Here is a 12,756-nt window from a genome sequence, read left to right on the forward strand (position 1 = left end):
ATGCTTAAAAAAGTAATAAAAGCTCAACGAAATAGACTACATAAATACAGTTTATTAGTTTATAGCAATTAATAATATACTTAAATTCATTTAATTAGTATAAGCGGATCTACATGCTCTTTATTAATCTTCTTTTTCAATGCTCTAGCAAATTTAGTAAATTGGGAATTAATCAAGATGACATTTTTTTGATAATAAGGTTTCTTTTGCCAAATCATCACAAGCCTTAAGAAAAAAATAAAAATATACTTTTTATTTATAATTGTAAGTACACGCAAAAAAAGAATATGTCTATATATTTTTTTTTTAGTGTCCATAAGTTTTATATCCATATTTTTAATGTACACATTAAGATTTTCGTGTTTTCCCATCATATATGATATGAGCAAATAAAAATATTTTTACTTAAATTATTCAAATATCATTTAAAATATCCAATAATACTAAGCAAACTTCACCAATGGTGATAGTAAAAAAAAATTAAAATAAAGAATTACTCTATATTATTGGTATTTAAATGTATATATATTAGATGATTTATATGTTTAACTATATATGAAATGTATAATCTAAATGTTTCATGGTACTAAATGGTTTTCAAAGATATATCTTAAGAATAGATTCTACAACTATTTAATAAAAAATATTATTAACCTTTTTTAGAAAGAAAAGTGATAACTGTATGGAAGATGAATAGCCATGCAAGAGCTAGATAAAAAAAAAAAAAAAAAAAAAAAAAAGAATTAACTATTTTTGTTTTCTTTTTATAAATTAACAAATATATATAAAAAAATATATATATATTTTTTATAAAATAATTTATAGTTGAAATTTAAAAAGAAGAGTTTACAAAGAAAGATTCTTGCAATATGTTTTGTTTAAATTCATATAAGAAAAATTTACATTAACGATAATCAAATTTTCATATTTTGTGGTATTTGCATTATCTTTTATTTTGTTATATATATTTGTTAATTTGAGATCAGTAAATTTAAATTGATAAGCTTTACTCATAAATAAAATAGTTATAATTAAAATTGATGATTATGAAGATTTAAATTTTTTTAAAAATAGGGATTTTTACTAAAATATTGGTTTATCAATTGGGTGTTCGGTGACTTTGCTAGAGTACTGAACAAACAAATTAATAAAGAGCATGTAGAGTTGTATCTACGATTTTGATGTATTTATATATATTTTTAAATGATTTGAATGAATGATCCTTAATTATGTAATCTACTTCATTCAGCAATCTTTGATTTCATTAGGAATTTATTTACTTTAATAAAAATCCTTATTTTTTTTATTAAAAATTTAAATCCTTATTGATCATTGATTATTAATTAAATGTAAATTACTTGTTTCTTTGTTATGAGTTACGTTCAGCAACTTAAATATATTGCTGTTGAATTAGCAAACATAAACAATTAGTAAAAATACAAATTAATTATATGAATATTAATTACGTGAAAATTTTATTATTATATGTATAAAATTCTCTCTTACAAATTAAAAATATAAATACTATATAAATTACATTCTTTTGAATGTAAATATCTTTTGTATATTTAATATCTTATTCTTATTGGTAACAAATCTTTTTTCCAAATTTTATTTTTAACAAATTTTCTCGACTTTTTCATTTTTTTTTTTCTCAAAAAAAAAATAGACATATTTTTTTTTTACGTCTTTGAATTTATAAAAAAAAAAACAAAAAAAAATTAATAAAAATTTTTTTTTCTTTTTTTTTTTTTTTTTCTTGTGCATGACCAACTACGTATTCCTCATATACCTAGTTCTTTTTATTACCAAAAAGGTTAATAAAACCTTTTATTAACCATAATATACGAAATCTAACAACAAAAAGACCAAAACTATATTTTCTATATTAAATACAAATAAGCACCTTACATTATTAGTTTTGTAATAGATGCATTAATATATTCTATTGCTAAGGATAAGAATAATTATACATATATTATGGAAGCCAAACCTTAATAAAAGAAAGAAAAACTGGAGAAATCGAACAAAGAAATTATTTTGAGTTTTATCGAAAAGTTCGATTTAGTTAAACCTAAAGATAAATAAGAACTGAAAAAAGTATGGAGGAATAATACAAAATTTTGAAAAAATAAAATTATAGAACTTTAAGGTAAGCGTAAAATTTCCATTAGAGTTCGAAGAAAACCTAGGCGATATAACCCTAGATTACTAAGTAAAAAAATGTTATATGTATTGCAACAGGAAATAGACAAAATGTGTCTAGTAAACGTAATCAAAGAGTTATTAATGCATACTAGGATTTACTTATTGTAGTAGTTTGCATGAAAACTGATCACGGAAAATTATTATAGATGATCGGTACTTAAATAGATTTATACTAGATGATTTATATGCCATTCCACGTATGAAATAAATATTTCAAACCTTTCATGGTGGTGTATGATTTTCTAAAATTTTGTAATATTACATTCAAAGAAAAGATTAAACCATATACAGGATTTACTATTCTCAAAAAATGAACATTTGTATTCAAAATTTTATAATTTGTGTTGAAAACATATCCTATCTAATTCCAATGAATAATAGAAGGCATTTTTATGGAATTAATTCAAGAAAAAATACTACAAAGTGTGAAAATTATATTATCGCTAATATAAAATTTCCTTATATAAATTTAAATAAAATATACTACAAAAAACTTTTTAATTTACTCTTTCTTTTAATTTTTTCAACTACTAAGTCATTTTTAAAAAAAATATATTTTTTTTATGTATTTTAAATTTACAAGAAAAAAAAAAAAAAAGATTAACAATTAATTTTTTTTTTTTTTTTTTTTTATATAGCGCTTGAATGAGTAACTATTTATTTTACATACAATTATTATTATTCATTTTCAAAAAGGCTAACCATATCTTTTATTAATCAATGAATAATTAAAAATAAATAAAATATTTAAAATATTTATATAATCTCAACTTCAATTAATTCTTGATCAATGATAAAAAATGCATTAGAATAATTAAAACTAGTTTAATACTTTCATTCATATTATAACTGTAATATTACAATAGAATAAACTAATTTATCGATTTTAATATCCTTTAAATTTTATATAGGTTATTGAATTAAAATATTTTTCAGTTAACAAAAAATTTTATTAATTATCAATACTTATTTTATTTTATCATTTTTTATGATTGAATTTTTTATATCTAGAATAATAAATAATCGTCGAAGGCAATATGAATAAAAATTTAGGAACATGCCAATAACCTGAGATATAATAAAGAAAAAGAAAAATAATCAAATAAAAATTAAACAAAAATAGAATAAATTTATATCAAATAACCAAAGTATTAGAAATAATTTTATAAAATTTATTATAATATTTTAATAAATCGACGTTTTATAGAAATATTACTATGATTTTCTCTTTTTTTTTTTTTATAAAAGTGTATTTATTTATTCTTAGAACAAAACATTTTAATTAAAACCATATATTAAAAGTATTACGTAAAATTACATATTTTGCAAGTTGTACAAAGTATTATTACAAAAATATACAAGTAAAAAAAATATAAAAATTATACTTCTTTCATTTTTTCCTTCATTTTTTAAATAAAAAAACATACTAAACATAATGAATATTAGCTAATAGAAGAAATAAAATTTGAACAAAGATAAAAAATACATTCCAATCTTTAGCAGACCTCTAATTTGTTTTAATATAAATTATAACTATAAAAAAAATATATAAACTTTCTTTTATTATTTTCAAATGTAATTAATTAATGTAAGTTTTTTTAATAAATATGTTTTATTTTTATTGTGAAACTATATTTTTTTAAAAAAATATTATTGTTTTAATTTCTTTTTTGTCCTTTTTAATATTGTTAACGAACATCGTTTCTAAAAACTTTTCTTATTTAATATAATTCTTCATTGTAACTGTTTATAGCTTATCTAAATATGATATTAAAACAATTAGAAAAATATTTTAATTTAAGCAAAGAAATAATTTTAAAATAAAAAATCGTTAAATCGCAAAATAGGAATAACTGAAAGTTAAAAAAAGAGAGAGAAGAGAGATATATAATAGAAATATATTTCATGATATATTGCACCAAAATTAAAATAAAATATGTTGAAACAAATAAAGCTATAGTTATTTAAAAAATAAAAACAAAAGCTCTTAAAAAAAATTCCCTCAAAAATTATATGACATTTTTTGTAATATTTCTCTTTTTATAAATAAAAGTTAGATTATTATAATATGTTTAAGTTTTAAATTATAATTTCTACTATATAACAATAAATGCTCCATCAAAATATCATAATTTATTAAAACAATTAAATTAAATACCTTTAAAGAAAAAATTAATTATTTTATAAAAGCAAAAGTTTTCCTTAATCATAACTAATAATATTCATCTGTAAATAATCATTAAAAAAACTAAATAAAGGCTATACTTTATACATATTTGCATATAAAAAATGATTTTCTCAGCATATTAAAATAACAAAATAAGCATAAAATACATATAAAAATAAAAACTCTGTAAAATAATTTTTCCTAATCTTTATATATTAATTTTTACTTTTAATTAAATTTTGAAACTTTTTTTTATTATTTAGTATATTTTTGATTAGAAAAATTAGTTTTAGTTAGAATATATGTATCATTATTATTTATCTTACACTTAAATTAGAAGTTATTTTTTATAATAGCATTTCTTTCTAATTTAAAAATCTAGTTGATCAGATAATCTATTAATATTAAAAACACCAATGCAATATTTGGAGTACAAATTTTATCATTTTCTTAACACACTGATTCATTTAATTCATATATAATATCATTAAAATCACATTATATAAAAATAGAAATAACTAAATTTTTATCCTAAGTTTATAATAGTATTGTTCTATTTTTAGTATTTTGGTACTTTTGCAATGCGTTATAAAAGTTATAATTAAGAATATATTAAATATATAAATTTTTACCTGAATAATATTTTCAAATTAAAAAGTGAAACTTATTAAAGTTTTATTTAGTAATTAAATTATCACTGTATGAACAATTACTAAAACATAATTAAAAGTAATATAAAAAACTCAGGATCCCTATCTAGAATGAAAAAAAAATTTCATCATAGAGATAGATAAACTCCTCAAAAGTTTTGATATAAGTGGTAAAAAATTATGTAGACATCTCAATTATTGGATAGATGATTAGAAGGATTATATTATGGACAAAGATATCGATACCCTTATAACAATAGTCGATCGCGAGAGTTTTTAGAATAAAATTGAGAAGTTTGCAAAAGGTAAAATTACATTGTTATATTTCAAATATGAATGTCAAAGAAAATCTAGTAGAGAGGATAGAAATACGAGAGATAGAAGAAAATGGATAGAGAATTTCAATGAAGAAAGAATTGAATGAATAGAAAAATTAAATGATAAAAGTAATGAAGAGTACTGTAAATAGTTCAGTGAGTGAGTAGATAGTAAAAAGAATTTTTTTATTATTTCTAATGATAATAAACCATTTAATAATTATGTTGATCCATCTAATTTTTGGAAAAACATTGAGGAAACTACAAAAGGAATATTGAAATCTATAACTCCCAATTGCTCATGTGCAAGTTCTATTAAGATTAAAGGGAATATGGAGATAATGGAATGGATACATATATTTTATAAAGGAGATGAAGATCAAATAGGAAAATTAAAAATATCTAATAACTATTGAGGAAATTTTAATAAATGATTAATATAAAGAAAGGAGATTTTATCAAAGTTTGTAAAAATATATTTTTTACTGATATGGATTATGAAAGTACATGAAATAACTTGGATAATTTTCTAGTAAGAGAAGTGATAAAATTACCACCTCAATTTTATTGTTCTAGAAATTATTATGAAAATGAAAAAATCTAAAAGAAGGCGGATAACGTACTTTAACAGTGAAAAAAATAAACATATTGAAAAATTTAAAGAAAGTATGAGTAAAAAAAATTGCACAAGTTTTAATTATTGGATGAATGAAAGAAGAAGCAATTTTACTAATCCACAAACATGGGGTACACATAATTTTACAAGTCATGAAAAACGATAGGAAAATTTGGATAAATCCACAATGAGTAATATCAAAATGTATATTCCCATTTTAACTGTTCAAGGATAATTCTACAAAAAGGGATCCAATTATCACTGTAACTGTCACTTCTCCTAATATAACAAAATTAACCCTGAATGATAATAAATGTGATCATAAAACAATTTCAAACAATTCTATAAATACATATCAACATCCTTTAATTAACGTAATACAAAAATGTGATACTATAAAAGCTATCACTAAATCTATTTCAGCTACCTTTATATCTACTTCACCCACAACCACCCAATCTGCAAATACTCTATTTACAGAAACTTTATTTTTAAGCAGTACATCTTAAATATTTACACCTGAAGTTATAATAACTGGATCTTTAATACCTCAACCTTCTATTCCCACAGGAAATCTATCAATAAATACAAGCACAAGCCATGATTCATTAATAACAGAATTACAATAACATGGTTTTAAATTAAAAGAAACTACAACTATCCTATTAATATCTTCTTCATTTGCACCTACAAATTGCAGTGAAAATTCTTAAGCTACTATAGCGGAAGAAAGTAATACTACGAGAGAAATTAAACTCAGAAATTTTCAATTCCTTTCACATACAAATGAAACAGAAAAATTAACATCCTCTTATAATACAAAAAATGCAACTACCGACGCTGAAATTCCAAGTACTACACCTATAATTGATCTTCGTTCAAGTGTGTTATCTACAGTTGATTCATTTACAAATGATTCATCTACAACTTTATTATCTCCAAATATCTCTCCTACAGTTTATTCGCCTATTTTAAATATAAATACTTCTTTCACTACTATTTCACCTACAACCACATTTTCAACTACTCCATCATATACATCTATACCTACATCTCCATCTGTGTATTATTTACAATAGCTTACAAATGTAAGTCAAAGTTCTTTAGACACTACATTTAAAACATCCAATATACCAGAAGTTAAAGGTACTATTATACTCCTGGTTAATAAAAGGCTTCATTAACCTTTTTGGAAAATAAAAGGACTAGTTAAATGAAGTATACGAAGTTGGTCATGTATACACACAAAAATAAAAAAATTGATGATTTTTTTTTTGTTTGTACTTTTTAAAAAAAAGTACAAAGACTGTTAGGAAAAAAAAAAATTTGATAAAAAAAATGTAAAAATAGTCAGGAAAAAAATTGATTAAAAAAATCAATTTTTTAAAATATTTGTTACTAAAAAAAATAAATAAATAAAAAAAAAAAAAAAGGAAATTTTTTTTTTTTGAAGGGAGGAATTAAAGGAAATATTTTTATGATGAATTTTGTAAAATAAAATTTTATACAGATAACAATAAAATTTTCATGTAATTAATATTTATATAATTTATTCTGTTTTTGTTAATAATTGTTTATGTATGTTAATTCAACAGCAATATAAAATAATTGCTGAATATAACTCATAATAAATAAAGTAGTATTTATAATTAATTAATAATTAATGTTAAATAAGTATTTAAATTTTTAATAAAAATAAGGATTTTTATTAAAGTAAATAAATGCCTATTGAAATAAAAGAATGCTGAACGAAGTATATTATAATTAAAGATCACTCGTTCAAAGCAAATAAAAATATATATAAATATACAAAAATCGTAGAGGCACCTCTATATGCTCTTTATTAATTGGTTTGTTCAGTACTATAGTAAATTCCCCGAACGCCCAGTTAATAAAACAACTCCCAAATGATATTACTATAAATGATATAACTACTCCTAAAATAACAATGATACTCTAACAGAAATTTCTACTACATATCAAAACATGTCTTTTTCTTATACAACTATTGCACGAATAGATAAAGTAAATGCATCTGAAACTACTCCTAATTATAATAATTAATTCACAGTCAGTTCATCTGTTGTCATTCAATATAAATCTACTACAGATGAACCTCCTTTAAATGGTTCTCTAGAATCTCTCTTCCTTGCATATATCTCCACAAGTTAGAACAAATCCATCTATAATTAATAATGCAATCAGAGATTCTATGGATATTAAAACAGAAATTCATATCAATACAGAGCATCAAAATTCTGTTTCACCTACTTCATATATCCACATTTCATATACATCTGTTGATGTAACTTATACATCTCCAAAATAACATAACACATAAATTCAATGATACAGCAACTAACGTTACTATATTATCTACAGATAATTTATCTAAAAATATTTCAGATTTTCATTTTTATAAAACGGATATTTCCTTAAGTGAAGAAAATACACATAATATTACAAAAAAATATACAAATAGTTCATTCACTTCTATAACACCTCTAATAAGATCAACTATTAATAAAACAAGCATTAATTCCAATAATTAAACCTTAAATATTACAAAAAATAATACTTCAATTAGTCTATCTTTACCTTTTATAACTGTAATAGAATCATTTGTTCCTTTAAATATTACATCTCATGTTTCAACTAAAAGAAATGCATTGCTTATTGCTGCTCTTCTTCTTGGTATAGTCTTTTTAGGAATTATTCTTATTCTTATGCTTTACAAAATAAGATAAAATAGATTTAAAAATGTATATACTTCTATTACATTTTTAATTTTTTACTTCAATTAAAACTAGATCAAATCAAAAATACCTAAATTTTATATAACTTTTTATTTATACAATAGTATACGTCCATTGGATCATGGCTTGGTAATTGTAAATTCAAGGAAAAAAGACCACGTAATAAGATAGAAAAAATAACATTTAAAAAAGAATCATTATTTCCAGAGTTAATAGTAAATCAGAAGAAAATTAATTTACAAAAATCAGAATTAAATAATGAGGTGAATAGTTTACCATGTGAACTTATATTTGAAGATGAAGTAAAATTAAATAAAAAGTTTGAAGAATCAGAATTATAATCAAAAGTATATGAAGAAAACAAAGAATTAAAAGATAATAAAGAAGAAAAAAAAAAAGAAGATGTAAGTGTAAATGACAATGATAAAGAGTGGAAAGAAAAAATAGTGAAAAAATGGGATGGAAAAAATATAGAAAAGAACAACAATTCTACATTAAAGCAGAAAAAATGTAAATGGAATACTATCATATAGGTACATAAGGTATTATTAGAAGAGTGCAAAAAAGAGGAGTGGTAATTGAATAGAGATAAATTTTTAGAAATATATTTTAAAGAATTCACAAATAATGAAAAATAAATATACCTAATAAAATAGATAATGAGTTATTAGTAGGGATAAAAGAAGTATAAAGTAGTGTCAATGTATTAGAAAAACAAAAATTTTTATGGAATAAATGGATAGAAAGACACAATAGTATATTAGAAAAGTGAAAAAAGGAAGAAGAAATATATTTAGAAACAACATAAAAATAGGAAAAATATGAACGTGAAATAAAAAATCCCATTCAAGAGAGGCAAAAAAAAATTTGTAATAAGTGGATATAGAGGCAAAAAAAATGCCTATATTGTTTTAATAAAGAAATTTGGTTAAAGGGAAATTATAAGAATATAAAAAACGAGTAATTGAAGAAGAAATAACACAAAGAAAGAAAACACATACAGAAAGGAATAACGGAAATGTAGAGACACCTAAGAAGAAAAAATTGAAAATGAAAGTGTTTATAGAAATACATATGTTAATATTAGATGAGTAAATGAAAGAAAAATTGGAAAGAGACAAAAAAGAATTTTTTAAAAGATGCATAGAGGAACTGAAAAAACATAAAATTTTTGATCAAAGATCATATATACTAGAAACTGAGAATGAAAAAAGTAGTGATGAAATATTAAAAAGAAAAAACGATAAAATAGAAATATAGAAAAGAGAAAAATGCTTTTTAGAATTAATTATAGAATGGAAAAAAAAGGAGAACAAACATGGAGGATATAAAAAAAAATAAAGATAGAATTGAAAATCTTATGTTAAAGAATCAACAAATTATATGGAAGAAGCACAGGAAAGATATGCGAAATAAGTGGATAGAAAATAGCAATGGCGAAGAATGGTTTAAAAAATTGATTATCGAAAATAAAAATATAGAAGAAGGATATAAGGATATAATAGATATAAAAAACATAGAAAAGAAAAAAAGAAGTGAAATAAATGGATAAAAGTACGAAAAAATGGAAGAGGTGTAAAAGAAAAAAAAAAGAAATAAATAAAGAAAAAAAATTATATAAAATCGAACGGATAGAAGAATAAAACAAATCTTCTAAGGAATTAACCATGAAGAAAAAGCCTAAGTGTAAGTCTATACGAGAAATACATATTATAGTGTTAGAAGAATGCAAAAAAAAGAGTAGGAATTGACAAAGGAAGACTTATTAGAAATTTGCTTGGAAGAGTATATAAAGGAAATTAAATAGAATCCAATTATTCTAAAAGAAGAAAGAATTATGAATAAAAGATGTGACGAAAATAGTAAAAATGAATCGCATAAACAAAATTTACCTTGAAAACAATAAGAACAGATAAATATAAAGACGATAAATAAATGGAAATATGAAGAATAGTTTATTTATATTAAAAAAAATGGAAAAAAGAAGAAAAAGGATGTATAGAAACAAGTGCAGAAAAAAAAAATCATGGAATGGACAAAATATATAAGAGGAAACCCTATATTAGAGAAACAAAAAATAATATGGAGAAGATGGATAAAAAATAACATCAAAGATTTAGAAAAATGGGATAAGGAAGAATCGTTTAAAAAAGTGATAGAAGATTACATAAGACTAGATAATGAAGAAATGAAAAAAACAGAAATAAAATATCATTCATATATTATGAGAAAATGTGAAAGAGTAATAGATATAAATGAACAAGTAGAAAATATAAAGAAAAAAAAGTTGATATCTAAAGTGTGCATAAATATATAAATATGACGATACTGGAAGACTGTAAAAAAGAAGAGTTAGAATTGATGAGTAATGAGTTTCTTATATCATACATAGAAAAAAAAGAAAGAAGAGAAAAATCCTACGAAAAGGAAGCAGAAAAAGTAGTAACTGATATAAGGAAAAAAAAGAATGGAATATTTTGAAAGAGTTGAAGAAAAAGAAATGCGAAAATTGAAATAAAAAAGATAGTTTTTACTTTGGAGGTTAAAATGGAAAAAGGACGAAATAAAATATATAAAGTAAAATGAAACATTAAAAACAATGGGAAAATTGAAAAAAGGAATTAAATGGAAATCATTTGAAGAAAGATATAAAATATGGAAAAAACAATGATTAGAGAGTCAAAGGAATATACTAAAAGAAAAAAAAAAAAAAAAAAAGGCATAAAAAACCTTTGCCACAGATATGTAAGCAAAAAGAAGGGGTAGAAAACATTTCAAACAACATGGATGTTACAATATTTTAAAATCCAATATATTGTATTGGTTATTAGAAGTTATTATTAACCTTTTTGAGAATAAAAAAATTAATAGCTGCATGAAAAATAAATACATAGCCATACAATCATTAAATAAAAAAAAAAAAATTGTTAATTTTTTTTTTATGAAGAGAAAAAAAAAAATAAATAAAATATATCTTTATTTTTTTTTTTTAAATAATTAAATTGTTGATTAACAGAAGTTACTGGTAAATAAGTTTCTTTGTAGTAGATTTATATTCAAATTTTTACCAGAAAATTTTACATTAACAATACTAAAATTTTTTGTGTTTGAAGCATTTATACAATTTAATTTGTATTCTATTATTTACTTATATTTATTAAATTTAGAAAAGCGGAATTTAATTTCTAAACATAACTCATAACATTGTAAATAAAATATATGTTACAAAAAATCATTCAATAATTAATAAAGATTTAAATTTTTAATAAAAATATAGGGTTTTTATTAAAGTTAAAAAAGGCCTCTTAAGAGCAATAAACTCTCAATGAAGTAGATTATATAAATGCGATTTACTAGTTTATAGAATTAAAATTATATTTAAATTCATTAAATTAGTAAAGTCATGTCTACAAACTCTTCGTGAAGGTATTTTCTCAATATCCTAGCAAAGTCATTGAATAGGCAATTATTAAAACAATACTAGAAAGAATTAGTATGTGTAATAAATTTTAAACAAAGAACAAAGATCTATAAAAACAAATACTAAAAGAACTACTTAGTCCTAAAATATGTAGAAGTAAAATAAAATTAAAAAAATAATCATACATTAGACAAGTACTTTTTAATACACTAAAATAATAAAAATAATAAAGAATATTAAATATAAAAAATTGGGTAATTTTATTTTTAAAATATTCTATAAACAAACAATATTTCAATATTGAAATACGATGAAAGAACAATTCAAATTGTGAAACCTTCTTATACAGTGATAAAGAAGTGTGTTAGTGAATAAAAGACATTGTTAACCTTTATGAAATAATAATTAATAATTTTATGAAAAATATGAAGTTAAACTTACATATTCTCTAGTTTAAAAAAAAAAAAAATGATTCTTTTTATTTTTTTTTTGTAAGTTTTTTTATTTTGATAATGGTCTTATATTTATTATTTTTTTATTTTAATTTTTCTGTTGAAAACTTTTTAATCATTGAAAAATATTTTATTGGAGAGACAGAGTTATTTTATCAAAAAGAAATTT

General features: G+C 21.1%; 1 protein-coding gene across 1 annotated transcript, besides 4 other annotated features; it reads left to right on the top strand.

The window, feature by feature from the left end:
- Positions 1 to 1,087: 1,087 nt before the first annotated feature.
- Positions 1,088 to 1,684: a repeat region.
- Positions 1,685 to 1,845: 161 nt separating this feature from the next.
- Positions 1,846 to 2,620: a repeat region.
- A 4,663-nt stretch (positions 2,621 to 7,283) lies between these two features.
- Positions 7,284 to 7,858: a repeat region.
- Positions 7,859 to 10,032: 2,174 nt separating this feature from the next.
- PGAL8A_00042400 (surface-associated interspersed protein (SURFIN), fragment) lies at positions 10,033 to 10,266 on the top strand (the record flags this gene model as incomplete). Its single annotated transcript, XM_028674440.1, has 1 exon — positions 10,033 to 10,266. The coding sequence occupies one exon, from the start codon at positions 10,033 to 10,035 to the stop codon at positions 10,264 to 10,266; it is 234 nt and encodes a 77-aa protein (XP_028530792.1).
- Positions 10,267 to 11,757: 1,491 nt separating this feature from the next.
- Positions 11,758 to 12,193: a repeat region.
- The last annotated feature ends 563 nt before the right edge of the window (positions 12,194 to 12,756 follow it).

Source organism: Plasmodium gallinaceum (assembly GCF_900005855.1).
Source record: "Plasmodium gallinaceum strain 8A genome assembly, contig: PGAL8A_v1_32, whole genome shotgun sequence".
Taxonomy (NCBI): Eukaryota; Apicomplexa; class Aconoidasida; order Haemosporida; family Plasmodiidae; genus Plasmodium; species Plasmodium gallinaceum.